The 15,718-nt window shown below is 45.1% G+C and overlaps 1 protein-coding gene across 1 annotated transcript in view; it reads right to left on the bottom strand.

The window, feature by feature from the left end:
- The window catches only part of LOC132403098 (acetyl-coenzyme A synthetase 2-like, mitochondrial), a 78,359-nt gene extending 64,489 nt beyond the window's left edge, over positions 1-13,870 (bottom strand). Inside the window, exon 1 of the mRNA XM_059986380.1 lies at positions 12,808-13,870. Within this exon, the coding sequence (XP_059842363.1) occupies positions 12,808-13,363 (556 nt within the window). The 5' untranslated portion in view covers positions 13,364-13,870. The remainder of the gene's footprint in view (positions 1-12,807) is intronic.
- Between the last annotated feature and the right edge of the window lie 1,848 nt (positions 13,871-15,718).

Consider the following 15,718-nt stretch of genomic DNA (forward strand, 5'->3'; position numbering starts at 1 on the left):
TATTGGTGAATACTTTAGTCAACTGTAGAAGGTGGAAAGAGAAGACTGTTGCAGGATCTTTGATAGCCACATTTGGTCCAGCCTGGAGAATGAGAGAATGCTGATGGACAGTTAAAACAGCTGACAAGGACATGGAAAAGGTAAATGACTTGAATGAAATGTTTGCATCCTGAGGTGTCAAATAAATGTCCCACCTCTGCTTCCTCCCAAGGACAACAGTCTTAATCCATTGACTAATTCTACACCAGAAGTAACGGAGCACATTGAATACAGCAAAAAATTGAAAAATATCCTTGCTGACAGCTTGTGGACCCAAACTCGCTGCCCTCTAACCAACTTGTACCAGTACAGTTACAACACTAGCATCTAGCTCCTGATAAAGTGAGGAAAATGCCCATTTCTGTGGCCAAGTTTGCAGACAGTACAAAGATAGGTGGAGGGGCAAGCAGTACTGAGGAATCAGGGAGTCTGCAGAAGGACTTAGACAGACTAGGAGAATGGGTAAAGAAGTGGCAAATGGAATTTAGCACAAGAAAGCCTACGGTCTTGCACTTTGGTAGAAGGAATAAAAGCGTAGACTATTTTCTAAAAAGGGAGAAAATTCAGAAATCAGAAGTGCAAAGGGACTTGGGGGTCCTCGTGCAGGATTCCCTAAAGGTTGCAGATGAGTCAGTGATAAGGAAGGCAAATGCAATGTTAAGTGTTCATTTCAAGAGGACTAGTATACGAAAGCTAGGATATAATGCTAAGGCTTTATGAGGCGTTGGTCAGACTGCACTTGGTGTATTGTGAGTAGTTTTGGGCCCTTCAACAAAATATGTGTTGGCATTGGAGAGGGTTTCACGAAAATGATTCTGGGAATGTAAGGGTTAAGCTATGAGGAATATTTGAGGTCTCTGGGCCTGTACTCACTGGAGTTTAGAAGAATAAGGGGGGTATCATTTTGAAACCTATTGAAGCTTGAAAGGCCTAGATAGAGTGTACTGTGGAGAGGATGCTTCCTATGGTATGGGAGTCTAGCACTAGAGGGAAGACCCTCAGAATAGAGGGATGTCCCTTCAGAACAGAGATGAGGAGGGATTTCTTCAGCCACAGTGTGGAATTCATTGCCACAGGTGGCTGCGGAAGCCACATCATTGGTATATTTAAAGCAGATATTGATAGATTCATGACTAATAAAGGTATTAAAGGTTACAGGAAAAAGACTAGAAGATGGGGCTGAGAGGGATAATCAATCAGCCACGATGGAATTACGGAGCAGACTCAACCAGCTGAATGGCTGAATCCTGCTCCTATGTCCTATAGCCTTATTCGTATATTATCTGTAAAACGCAGGCTAGTCCAGTGCCCTCAATTACCGTCCAATCTGTTTGCTCCCAGTCATCACAAAGTGATGAAGGTATGTTTGGCAATTGTCAGGGTCCGGCCCGGTCCGGAATCTGCGTTCCGGGTCTCGATCTGGTCCGAGTGCTCCGGATTCCAGGTCTTGCAGCTGTCCCTCCCGGCCCCTTTGAGCCTGTTAAGATCAGCCTGGATCAAGGAGGCACACCTATGGCCAATTCGGCTGCAGCTGTTTATAAGGGGCCGTGGGACGGAGACTGAGTGGGTGGTTGTTTTGTTCTGTTTATGCTCTATCTGGTTGGTCTTGTTCCCTTGCTTCTCTCCTGTGCGCTGCTCCTGCTGTTCTGCCTCATTCTCCTTGCTTGTGCTGCCATGCTGTCGGTTACCTTTCCCAGTTTACCAATCCCGGTGGATCACCGTAATTTTGCTGCTTACCCTGGACCCTGCTTCCTACCTGTTGTCTCCGTCGGGCAGATCTGGCCGGACTGCCGCAGCCCGGTGGGGGTTCTGCCCCTTCCTACCCGTTACCTCTGTTGGGCAGGTCCAGCCGGACTGCCGCTGCCCAGCAGGGGTTCTGCCCCTTCCACCTTTTGCTCCCTAAGGGTTGTGCCCTGCACCTGCCCAGGTGTCTGCGACTGGCCCAGGCCTCTGTGTGTTCCGCCTGGGAGGTGGCCCTGCCTGGGATCCCTGAGGTCCGCCATGAGGAATCGATCTGCCTGCCCCAAACTGTGAGATCCTCCTGCCTGCCTGCCTCGTTTGAACTCTTGGATCCAGCCCCGCCTGCATTAACCCTTGCATGCCATGGCATCCCCATCCTGTCCTCCCCCTAGTACTTCGTCCTGTGTTTGGGTCCATCTGGCTCCCATCCCTGACAGCAATGCTATCAAGCAGTATTATCGTGATTTGGATGCTGTCAGGATTGGTCGGTTCCGATCCTCCTTCCTCCACCATGGGAATCCCAGCAAAACAATCTACTGTATTCACGAGTTCAAATGATGGCAATGAGAAAAAAAATGCCAGTTAGTTTTAGGTGCTTTGGATTGGATATCGATGGAACTCTGCTGTTCTTAGACATGGAATGTGCTGACACATTGTGAGCTGCAAATCTACTCAACACTGCCATTATAATTGTTCTTTTAAATCTCAATTCTATTTCTCCAAGATAGCATTGCCCCTTATTGTCTGCCAATACAGCACATCGTCTACAAATGCAACACTTCATTCTGCACTCTGCTATTTCTCCCTTGCAATACCTCAATGCACTGATGCAATGCATAACAAAGACTTTTCACTGCACCTCAATATGTGGGATAATAATAACCCAATTTACTTTGTGCTAAGGGATCTATATTAGCAGGCGCTGTGGGGACTATGTTTAATGCCTAACTGGAAACTAACACTGTGACCTCCCTTAGTCCTACCTGGATCTTGTACTTGATACTATGCTTCATTCATTCATTATGTGTCAAGTTGTTTGACCTTGGTGATCATGGTCTTTCCATGACCACGAATGTTCTTGGCAATTTTTTCTACAGAAGTGGTTTTGCCATTGCCTTCTTCTGGGCAGTGTCTTTACAAGATGGGTGACTCAAGACATTATCAATACTCTTCAGAGATTGTCTGCCTGGCATCAGTATTTGCATAACCAGGACTTGTGATGTGCACCAGTTGCTCATACAACCATCTACCACCAGTTCCCATGGCTTCATGTGTCCCTGTTTGGGGGGCTAAGCAGGTGCTACACCTTGCCCAAGGGTGACCTGCAGGTTAGCAGAGGGAAGCAGTGCCTTCCACCTCCATCCTGCCACCCAAGAAACTATGGTACGGGGCCTTAAACTATCAGCCTCCTGACTCCAGTTCATCAGTTTTATAGCTGGATTATGTGATTTATGAAGAAAGTTTTCTTTATAATTCAGAGAGAGTATTCATTTTATAGAGGGAATGCTTCAAATCCTTCTTGTGGCAATAACACTATGGGTGGGCCATACTGTATAATCCAACTCAGCTGATGTTGTCATCAACCTTATCAGTCCAAACACTATCAGAATCAGGTTTATTATCACTAGCATGTGATGTGAAATTTGTTAACTTAGCAGCAGCAGTTCAATGCAATACATAATATAGCAGAGAAACAAAAAATAAAATAAAAATTAATAATAAATAAGTAACTCGATTACAGTATACGTATAATGAATAGATTAAGAAATGTGCAAAAGACATAAATACAGTAATATTAAAAAAGTGAGGTAGTATCCAAGGGTTCAATGTCCATTTAGGAATCGGATGGCAGAGGGGAAGAAGCTGTTCCTGAATCGCTGAGTGTGTGCTTCAGGCTTCTAAATCTCCTACCTGATGGTAACAATGAGAAAAGGGCATGCCCTGGGTGCTGGAGGATCCTTAATAATGGACGCTGCCTTTCTGAGACACCACTCCCTGAAGATGTCCTGGGTACTTTGTAGGCTAGTACCCAAGATGGAGCTGACTAGATTTACAACCCTCTGCAGCTTCTTTCGTTCCTATGCAGTAGCCCCTCCGTACCAGACAGTGATGCAGCCTGTCAGAATGCTCTCCATGGTGCATCTATAGAAGTTTTTGAGTGTACTTGTTGACATGCCAAATCTCTTCAAACTCCTAATAAAGTATAGTCACTGTCTTGCTTTCTTTATAACTACATCGATATGTTGGCATCCAAACTTCTTACCTACCTCTCCATTTAATCATTGTTCCTCCAAACTACTTCCCACTAACTTATCCCAACATAAGTTTACCAGAACCAGTACCTCTGCCACTTCCCAATCCAATTACAAAAGAGGGTTTAATGCCAAATCTATCCACAGTGTCCTAATGCTTCTCGATCTAATTTTCAGCATCTGCCTCTCATTCTGTCTGCAATGGCCTTCTGAAGCAAAATGTCCTGTTGGGCTCCAGCTTCAGGATACTAAACAATGAGACTGTAAGACCATTAGAGCAGATTAGGCCATCTGGCACATTGAGTCTGCTCCACCATTCCACAGTGGCTAATTTATTATCCCTCTCAACCTCATTCTCCTACCTTCTCCCTGTACCTTTGACATCCTGACTAATCAAGTTTGGCATCAAATTCCACTTTAAATATGCCCAATGACTTGGCCTCCACAACCAACTGTGTCAATAAATTCTACAGATTCAGCACACTGTGGCTAAAGAAATACCTTCTCATCTCTATTTTAAAGAGATGTTCCTACAGTCTAAGGCTGTGCCCTCTGTTCCTAGACCCTCCATGACCCCACTCCATCTAAGCCTTTCAATATTCAATAGGTTTGAATGGGATCCTCTGTCATTCTTCCAAACTCCAGTAACTACAGGCCCAGAGCCATCAAATGCTCCTCCTCCTATGTTAACCCTTTAATTCCCAGGATCATTCTCGTGAACATCTCCTAGTCCCTCACCAATGCCGGTACATCCTTTCTTAGATAAGGGGTCCAAACTGCTCACAATACTCCAGATGCAATCTGACCAATGCCTTATAAACCCTCAGCCTACCATCTCTAGTTCTACCAACAACTTAGTCAACTCCATTCTCCTGCCCTCTTCACAAAACCTTTGCCGCCCTCACTAATCAAGAATATATCAACCTCCTCTTTAAATATCCCCAATGGCAGTCTCCACAGCTGTCTGTGGCAATGAATTCCACGGATTCACCACCCTCTGGCTAAAGAAATTCCTCCTCACCTCTGTCTAATGAGATACCTTTCTATTCTGAGGCTGTGGGGCTTATACTTATCCACTATTGGAAACATCCTCTCCATGTCCACTTATCAAGATCTTTCAATTTTTAGTAGGTTCCAATAAAATTCCATCCATTCTTCTCAACACTAATGAGAGAAAACCCAAAACCATCAAACGCTCCTCATACATTAACCTTTTCCTTCCCAGGATCATTCCAGTAAACCTCCTCTGGACTCTCTGCAATGCCAGCACCTCCTTTCTGAGGCATGGGGTCCAAAAATGCTCACAATACTCCAAATGTGGTCTGGCTAATCCCTTATAAAGCCTCAGCATTATACTCTCGCATTTATATTCTAGTCCTCTCAAAATAAACACTACCATTGCATTTGCCTCTCTTTCTACCAACTCAACCTGCAAGATAACTTTTAGAGAATTCTGCACTAGGACTCCAAAGTCACTTTTCACCTCTGATTTCTAAATTTGCTCTCTGTTAAGAAAACAGCCTACACCTTAATTCCTTCTGCAAAAGCTCACGGCCAATCACTTCTCTACACTGTCTTCCCATCTGCCACTTCTTTGCCCACTTTCTAAATATGTCTAAGTCCTTCTGCAGACTCTCTGCTCCCTTAGCACTACCTGCCCCATTACCTGTCTTTGGATCATCTTCAAAACCTAGCCACAAAGCCATCGATCCTATCGTCCAGATCTTTAAAGTATAACATGAAAATTAGCTGACTCTTGCAGAACACCACTAGTCAAAGGCAGCCAACCAGAAAAGGCCAACTATATTCCCACCCTTTGCTTTCTGCCAGTCAGCCAATCGTCTGTCCGTGCAAGCATCTTTCCTGTAATACCATGGGCTCTTATCTTGTTTAGCAGCCTCACGGGCGGCATCTTGTCAAATGCCTGCTGAACGTCTGAGTAAACAACATCCACCGAACAAACATCTCTTTTTGTTTGTTACTTCCTCAGAGATTTCTAACAGATTTGTCAAGCAAAATTTCCCCTTAAGAAAACCAAACTGATTTCAGCCTATTATATCCTGTGCCCCCACGTACCATGAAACCTCATCCTTAATAACGGACTCACTAAGCACAGAAAACAAACTAACTGGCTATGTCAGGGTCTTTTTACCTTTGCAGTTTCTCAACTCTACCCACAAGTATTCTGCATCTTCTGATCCCATGTCACTTCTTTCTAAGGATTTTATTTCATTACTTACCAGCAAAGCAATTTGGGAAAACATTCAATTGGGGTAGGGGGAAATATGATGCTACTAGGCAGGAATTTGGGAGCAGATGTCCTCAGGAAAATGCATGGCAGAGACGTGGCAAATGTTTAGCGAACATTTGCATGAAGTTCTGCATAGATATGTTCCATTGAGGCAGGGGAAGGGTGGTAGAGTAAAAGAACCATGGTGTACAAAGTATCTAGAAAATCTAGTTAAGAAGAAAAGAAAAGCTTACAAAAGGTTCAAGAAACTAGGCACTGTTAGGACACTAGAAAATTACAAGGTTGCTAGGAAGGAGCTTAAGAATAGAATTAGAAGAGCCAGAATGGGCCATCAGAAGGCCTTGGTGAGCAGGATTAAGGAAAATCCCAAGGTTTTCTACGAGTATGTGAAGAGCAAGAGGATGAGCCTTGTGAGAATAGGACCAATCAGGTGTGATAGTGGAAACGTGTGCATGGAGTCGGAGGAGATAGCAGAGGTACTTAATTAATACCTTACTTCAGTATTCACCAGGGGAAAAGACCTTAGCAATTGTGGGGATGACTTACAGCAGACTGAAACACTTAAGCGTATAGACATTAAGAAAGAGGATGTGCTGGAGCTTTTGAAAAGCATTAAGTTAGATAAATCACTGGGACCGGATAAGATATACCCCAGGCTACTGTGGGAAGCGAGGAAGGAGATTGCTGAGCCTCTGGTGATGATCTTTGCATCATCAATAGGGATGGGAGAAGTGCCAGAAGATTGGAGGGTTGCAAATGTTGTTCCCTTGTTCAAGAAAGGGAGTAAAGATAGCCCAGGAAATTATAGACCAGTGAGTCTGACTTCAGTGGTGGGCAAATTGTTGAAAAAAATCCTGAGAGGCAGGATTTATGAGCATTTGAAGAGATGTATCTGATTAGTGATAGTCAGCATAGTTTTGTCAAGGGCAGGTCGTGCCTTATGAGCCTAAGGGAATTCTTTGAGAATATAACAAAATACATTAGTGAAGGTGGAGTAGTGGATGTAGTGTATATGGATTTCAGTAAAGAATTTGATCAAGTTCCCCATGCAAGGCTCCTTCAAAAAGTAAGAAAGCATGGGATCCAAGGGGACATTGCTTTGTGGATCCAGAATTGGCTTGCCCACAGAAGGCAAAGAGTGGTTGTAGCTGGTTCATATTCTGCATGGAGGTCGGTGACCTTTGATGTTCCACAGGGATCTATTCTGGACCCCTCCTCTTTGTGATTTTTATAAATGACCTGGATGAAGAAGTAGAAGGGTGGATTAATATGTTTGCTGATGACACAAAGATTGGGGATATTATGGATAGTCTGGAGGATTGTCAGAGGTTACAGCGGGACATCGATAGGATGCAGAACTGGGCTAAGAAGTGGCAGATCAACTTCACCCAGATAAGTGTGGAGCAGTTCATTTTGGTAGGTCCAATTTGAAGGCAGAATATAACATAGATGGTAAGACTCTTGGCAGTGTGGAGAATCTGAGAGATCCTAGGGTCCATGTTGACAGGACACTCAAAGCTGCTGCGCAGGTTGACAGTGTTGTTAAGAAGGCGTATGGTGTGTTGGCATTCATCAACCGTGGAACTGAGGTAATGTTAGAGCTATATAAGACCTTGATCAGAACCACTTGGAATACTGTGTTCATTTCTGGTCACATCACTACAGGAAGGATGTGGATACTATAGACAGAATGCAGAGGAGATTTACAAGGATGTTGCCTGGATTGGAGGGCGTACTTTATGAGACTAGGTTGAGTGTACTTGGCCTTTTCTTCTTGGAGTGACAGAGAATGAGAGGTGACCTGATCGATGTGTATAAGATGATGAGGGGTATTGATCGTGTGGATAGCCAGAGGCATTTTCCCAGGGCTGAAATGGCTAATGAAGGAGGCATAGTTTTAAGGTGCTTGGAAATGGGTACTGAGGGGATGTCAGGGGTAAGTTTTTCACACAGAGAGTGATGGGTGTGCGGAATGCACTGCTGATGGCGGTGGTGGAAGCAGATACAATAGGGTTTTTTAAGAGTCTCTTAGACAGGTACATGGAGCTTAGAAAAATAGAGGGCTATGCAGTAGGGGAATTCTAGGCAGCTTCTAGATTAGGTTACTTGGTCAGCACAAGATTGTGGGCCAAAGGGCCTGTAATTTGCTGTAAATTTCTATTTTCTATGTTCTTTGTTGTAAAACCACCCCAATAACTCTATCCTTCTGCCTGTTCTTTCCATACAATGTGTATCCTTGGATGTTAAGCTCTCAACTATAATCTCCTTTCAGCCACGACTCAGTACACAACATCATACCTGCCAATTACCAACTGCACTACAAGATCATCTCCCTTATTATCTATACTGTGTGCATTCAGATATAATGATTTCAGCCTGTATTTATCACACTTTTCAATTTTGCCTCCTTTTTGCCTGAAGTTAAATTCTGATCCCTTTAAAAATGTTTTGCCTTTTCTTTATTCAAAAGACTTTATTAATCTCTCATGCACATCCCCTCCTTTTACATTATCCTTACTTTTCTAAGCTGTTGAACCCACCTCTCTGCCACCTTGTTGGTAATGACAATCCCCTATCACAAATGATGATATTTAAGAGCCAAATACTAGACTGACCCATCCAGCCAGAAATGCTGGGCACAATCCATCAATCATCAAATCGCCACCGTAACAGAAGCCTTCAACCAATTCAATTACACTCAGAAACCCCTTTATTTGGTACCTCCTGGACCTAATACAGCGGTAACTGAGTGCATGTATGTGGCCTTCTGCTGCTGTAGCCCATCCACTTCAAGGTTCAATGTGTTGTGCGTTCAGAGATGCTCTTTTGCACTCCACTGTTGTAATACTAGCATCACTAGTATGTGTCCAGGACAAAGAACGGGGCTGGAAAAAAATGACTGCAGACACTACCCACCCTGCGAACTGCCTTGCCCCTTCTGGAAAGCGATGTAGAGCTGTTAAAACAAAAACTTCATGCCGTCTTTCTGCGGGCTGAGATCAGCATGACTGGTTATTTGTTGTTGACACGACACCAAGTTTAAAAGGAGCTTGGGTGCTTTCACCTTTCTTTTAGTGGGTTGAAATCAATGTGGGAAAAAGAAAAAGAAAGGAGCTGCAAGTGGAACGGCCTTTGTTGGAGAGGGCCAGTACTAAAAGTGGTACATACAGCTTTGGTTCAACTGGGTTAGGCGAGAACAGGCTTGGGCAAGCACAGGCTTCTAAGTAAATAAGAAAGTTTCTAGTAAGTTGTTTTTTCTGTTAGTACATGGTTAATGTGCTGAGAATGATTGTGGAGGGTGTGGCATGTTCCTTGTGAGAGATGCGAAAAATCTGGGAGACCCCCCCCCCCCATCTCCCTGATAACTACACCTGCACAAAGTGTATCCATCTGTAGTTTGTGTTAAGGAACTGGAGCTGCAGCTCGATGACTTTCGGCTCATACAGGAGAATGAACAAGTGATAGACAGGAGCTACAGGACGGTGGTCACCCCTAAGGTGCAGAAGGCAGGTCCCTGGGTTTCTGTCAAGAGGGGAAAAGGGAATAGGCAGCCACTGAGGAATACCCCAGTGGCCATTCCCCTCAATAATAAGTAGACCACTTTGGATACTGTTGGGGGACGGGTGCCTACAGGGAGAAATGCAGGAGCCAGGTCTCTGGCACTGAGACTGGCGCTGTGGCTCAGAAGGGAAGGGGGAGAAGAGAAGTGCAGTAGTGACAGGGAATTCCATAGTTAGAGGAGCAGAAAACAGATTCCGAGGGGATGATAGAGATACCGAGGTGGTATGTTGTCTCCCAGGTGCCAGGGTCAGGGACATCTCCGGTCCAGTCCATGGCATTCTAAAGGGGGAGGGTGAACACCTGGAAGTCGTGATACATATTGGAACCAATGACATACATAGGAAAAGGGAGGGTGCCCCGATGAGAGAATATAGTGAGTTTGGTACAAAGCTGAAAAGCAGGACCTCCAGGGTGGTCATTTCTGGATTACTACCTGTGTCACGTGCCAGTGAGACTAAGAATAGGATGATTTGGCAGATAAATGCGTGGCTGAGGAATTGGTGCAGGGGGCAGGGTTTCAGATCTGTGGGCCATTGGGATCTCTTCTGGGGAAGGTATGACCTGTACAAAAAGGACAGGCTACAAATGAACCTGAGTGGGGCTAATATCCTTGTGGGACAGATTTGCTAGAACTGTAGAGGAGGGTTTAAACTAATTTGGCAGGGGGGTGGGAACCAGAGTGAAAAAAAGGAAACTATAGGGAAGTTAGTTTGACTTCAGTGGTTGGGAAGATGTTGGAGCCTATTATTAAGGATGAGGTGTCAGGGTGCTTGAAGGCACATTATAAAATAGGCCAAAGTCAGCATGGTTTTCGAAAGAGGAAATCTTGAATGACAAATCTATTGGAATTCTTTTAGGAAATAACAGACAGGATAGACAATGAAGAGTCAGTGGATGTTGTTTATTTGGATTTTCAGAAGGCCTTTGACAAGCTGCCACACATGAGGCTGCCTAACAATAGCCCATGGAATTACAGGGAAGGTACTAGTGTGCATAGAAGATTGACTGACTGACAGGAGGCAAATAAAGGGGGCCTTTTCTGGTTGGCTACCAATGACTAGTGATGTGCCACAAGTGGTGGGACCACTTCTTTTCATGGTGTGTGTTAATGACTTGGATGAAGGAATTGATGACTTTGAGGCTAAGTTTGTTCACGATTTGAAGATAGGTAGAGGGGCAGGTAGTGTTGAAGAAGCAAGATATCTGCAGAAAGACTTAAGATAGACTGGGGGAATGGGCAAGGAAGTGGCAGGTTTAATATAACGTAGGGAAGTGCATGGTCGTCCACTTTGACAGAAGAAATAAAGGCATGAACTATTTTCTAAGTGGAAAGAAAATTCAAAAGTCAGAGGTGCAAGGGACTTGGGAGTGCTAGTGCAGGATTCCCTTAAGGTTAACTTGCAGGTTGAGTTGGTGGTAAGGAAGGTTCGCATTCATTTACAAAGGACTAGAACACAAAAGTAATGATGTAACACGGAGGCTTTATACGACATTGATCAGACTACACTTGGAGTATTGTGAGCAGTTTTGGGCTCTTTATCTAAGAAAAGATGTGCTGGCCCAGAGGCATAATAAATTAAGAGGCATAATATATCAGCCATACAAAAAGCTGGATGAATTCAGCAGGTCAGGCAGCATCCGCTGACTGCTCATTTCAACAGATGCTGCCCGACCTGCTGAGTTCATCCAGCTTGTTTGTACGTCTTGATTTGACCACAGCATCTGCAGTGTACTTTGTGTTTAATAAATCAGCCATGATGGAACAGTGGAGCAGGCTCCTACCTCTTACAGTTTTATGGTTTTATCTCAAAAGTTTCTTCCCTCAGGCAGTTAATCTGATCAACCATTCTAATTCACCCCACCCAATTCTCTCTATCTGTTACCTCAGTCACTGCACTGTAAACACTTTAAACCATTTTATAATGCTGCTTACATTGTAAATACATGGTGCTATTTATGCACATTTTATTCCATCTCCATACTTCAATCTCTAACTTTAAATTTTATACAATGCTTTATTCTTTATAATTGTTTAATGTTGTTTTGTTGCACCAACACACCACACACAGCAAATTCCTAAAACGTGTAAGTGACTCTGGTGAATAAAGTTGGTCTCTGATCCTTGATCAATAAATTGGAATCTGAATCAGAATCGGACCGAGGATCTGGAAGCCAAATCTTCAGCTAGTTGTCACTCCACAAATGCTGACTGGTCTGCTGAGTGTTTCCAGCATTTCCTGTTTTTATTTAGAACTTCCAGCATTGACCTTTGGTTTTGAAAACTGTAAGACCATAAGACATAGTTGCAAATTAAGCCATTGATTCTTCTCCATCATTGCACCATGGCTGATTTATTATTCCTCTTAACTCTATTCTACTGCCTTCTCATAATCTTTGACACCCTTACTAATTAAAAACTACCAACCTTCTCTTTTAATGAACCCGATGACTTGGCCTCCACAGCAATGAATTCTACAACTTCACCGCCCTCTGGCTAAATAAATCCCCCCTCTTGTCTGTTCTAAAGGGACGTCCTTGTACTCGGATGCTCTGTATTCTGCCCTCTGGTCCTAGACTCCCCCAATACGGGAAATCTCCCGCTAGGGCGGTGCCTTTCAATGAGATCCCTCCTCATCCTGCTGAACTACAGGCCCAGGCCCAAAGGAGGTTGGGATAATCCCGAAACATCTGCAGCAGGAAAACTTTCCAGGATGAGGTGAAGCAGCTCCACTGTTCCACTCACCCCCTACCACAGCCCGAGTCCGTTCAGTACCCGGCCAACTCTGTCCCTGGTGTTGCTGTTGGGCCGCTGGAGGAACTCAGCGGGTCGAGCAGCAAGTGTGATGTGAAGAGAACTGTAGGCGCATCGAGTGGAAACCCCGCATTATCTGAAACGCTGTTCTCTGTGTCTACCGGCCACCTGAAAAGTACAGGGCGCGCAGCCCTCGAAACGTGTGGTGGTACCTGACACGTTGAGTCGCCCTCCCAGGAACCAGGCGATCCGCCCGCTGCTGAAGTCGCAGTCCTGGACCGTGTGGAAGAGCTGGTTCCACGCGAGTCTCTGCTTGGCCACGGTCCCCCAGAACGTCTCGGGATCCCTGACGGAGAAGTCCATCAGGTCGGTGTACGATCTCACCCCTGGGAAGGAGCTGATATTGAGCGCTGACGATGCGGCGTGGAACGATCGGATCTGCCCGGATCCCAACCCGCGGGCTGAAGCTCTCGCTCTGGCCGCCCTGCTATCTCTGACAGATCCACCGGGAAACGGGGGCCGCTTGAAGGGACTCCGCAGCATGCGGCAGCACCCAACGATCGCTGCCATGTTCCCCCGAGTTTGCCGGAGCTCCCCGGAGGGGAAGGAGTGCACTTGGAAAACGGCGACAGACAGGAGCTCCCCGGGCACCTTGTCTGTCTCGGTGGAAGAGGAGGTGCCGAGTCGGAGTAGGGTCCGACCCAGAAGAGGAAGCTGTTGCTGCGTGAAGGTTGGGCTAAAAGGGGCCTTACCGAAGCAAAAAAGCATTTTGTTAAATTGCCAGACCAGTGTTTATTCTCAACAAACATCGCCAAAATAGCTCAATCCTCTGTCGCAATCTGCCCGTGGCAGGACCCTGCGCACCACGGCGGAGACTGACAGTAATAAATTTAATTCCAAGAAAGAATGTCATATTGCGCCATATAAACAGAAGCCTTCTGGTTCTGTCCTAGCATTCCCTTTTCTAGAAAACTATTTTAACAAGCTTAATGTTCAGGTAAAGATCTAAGTTTACAGATTAGCTTTCATTGTCACATGTGCATCAAACAGCAAAATGCGCAGTTAAATATGCTTCATGTGCGCTTCGCAGTGAATGAGTTATCCCAGTGTAGCTGCCGGGATATCTTGCCGCTCTTTATCACTTGGAGCCGTATTTCGGGTAATGTCCCGGTGATCCGTTTAGGAGAAAGGCATTCAGTTCAGAATCAGGTTTAATATCACCGCGTACGTCGTGAAATGCGCTTTATGCGGCAGCAGCCCGTTGTGGAAGACACCAACTGTATGCTGGAAGTTCAAGAGCGTCAGGGGTCAGAGCTATTAAAGAAACGTTGCTTGGGAAACTGAAAGGTCTGACGGTAGATAAGTCACATGGACCAGATGGGCTACACCTCAGGGTTCTGAATGAGGTGGCTGAAGAGATTGTGGAGGCATCCAGACTCACTAGATTCTGGAATGGTTCCGGAGGACTGGAAAATTGCTGATGACACTCCACTCTTCAAGAAGGGAGAGAGGCAGAAGAAAGGAAACTATGGGCCAGTTAGTCTGACCTCAGTGGCTGGGAAGATGTCAGAGTCGATGGTTAAGGATGTGGTTTCAGGGTACTTGGAGGCACATGATGAAATAGGCCAAGGTCAGCATGGTTTCCTCCAGGGAAAATCTTGCCAGACAAATCTATTGGAATTCTTTGAAAATAATAACAAGCAAGAGAGATAAAGGAGAATCGGTGTATGTTGTGTACTTGGATTTTCAGAAGGCCTTTGACAAAGTGCTACACATGAAGCTGCTTAAAAATTAAGAGCCCATGGCATTACAGGAGCGGTACTAGCATGGACAAAGCAGTGGCTGATTGGCAGGAGGCAAAGAGTGGGAATAAAGGAAATTAGGAGAACGGGCAAAGAAATGGCAGATGGAATACAGTGTCAGGAAGTGTTTGGTCTTGCACTTTGGTAGAAGAAATAAAAGAGTAGATGATTTTCCAAATAGAGAGAAAATTCAAAAATACGAGACACAAAATGACTTGGGAATCTTTGTGCAGGATTCCCTAAAGGTTAACTTGCAGGTTGAGTCTGTGCTGAGGAAGAAAAATGCAATGTTGGCATTCATTTCAAGGGGACTAGAATATAACAGCAGGGATGTAAAGTTGAGGCCTTATAAAGCACTGGTGAGGCCTCACTTGGAGTATTGTGAGCAGTTTTGGGCCCTTATCATAGAAAGGATGTGCTGAAACTGGAGAGGGTTCAAAGGAGGTTCACAAAAATGATTCCAGGATTTTCTTAAGTGAAGAGTGTTTGATGGCTCAGGGCCTGTGTTCACTAGAATTCAGCAGAATGAGGGGTGACCTATCAAATGGTCAAAGGCCTTGATAGGGTGGATGGGAAGATGATGGGAGAGTCTAGAACTAGAGGGCATAGCCTCAGAATAGAGGGACATCCTTTTAGAATGGAGATGAGGAAGCATTTGTTTATGCAGAGAGTGGTGAATCAGCTGAATTCCTTGCCACAGATTACTGTGCAGGCCGTCTTTATGTATATTGAAGGCAGAGGTTGATAGCTTCTTGACTGGTCAGGGTATGAAGTGATATGGGGAGAAGACAGGAGATTGGGGCTGAGAGTGAAACTGGTTCAGCCATGACGAAAGGGCAGGGCAGGTTCGACGGGCCATGTGGCCTAAATCTGCTCTCTAACTGATGGTCTAATGGTCCTGGGTGATGGGGGTCCTTAATGTTGGATGTGTCTTTTTGGGGCATTGCTCCTTGAAGATATCCTGGATACTGAGGAGGCCAGTGCCCATGATGGAGTGGACTTTCTGCAGCTTATTTCGATCCTAGACAGTGCTTCCCACCCCGCCCTCCCATACCAGGTGGTGATGCAACCAGTTAGAATCCTCTCCGCGGTGTACCCCTGTAGAAATTTACAAGTGTCTTTAGTGACAAACCAAATCTCCTCAAACTCCTAATGAAATATAGCCACTGTCGTGCCTTCTTTGTAATTGCATCAATATGTTGGGCCCAGGATAGATCCTCAGAGATGCTGACACCCAGGAACCTGAAAAAGCTCACCCTTTTCACTACTGGTGTGTGTGCCCTTGTCTGACTCTTCCTGAGTCCACAGTCGATTCCTTAGT

This window comes from Hypanus sabinus, chromosome 12 (assembly GCF_030144855.1).
Source record: "Hypanus sabinus isolate sHypSab1 chromosome 12, sHypSab1.hap1, whole genome shotgun sequence".
Classification (NCBI taxonomy): Eukaryota; Metazoa; Chordata; class Chondrichthyes; order Myliobatiformes; family Dasyatidae; genus Hypanus; species Hypanus sabinus.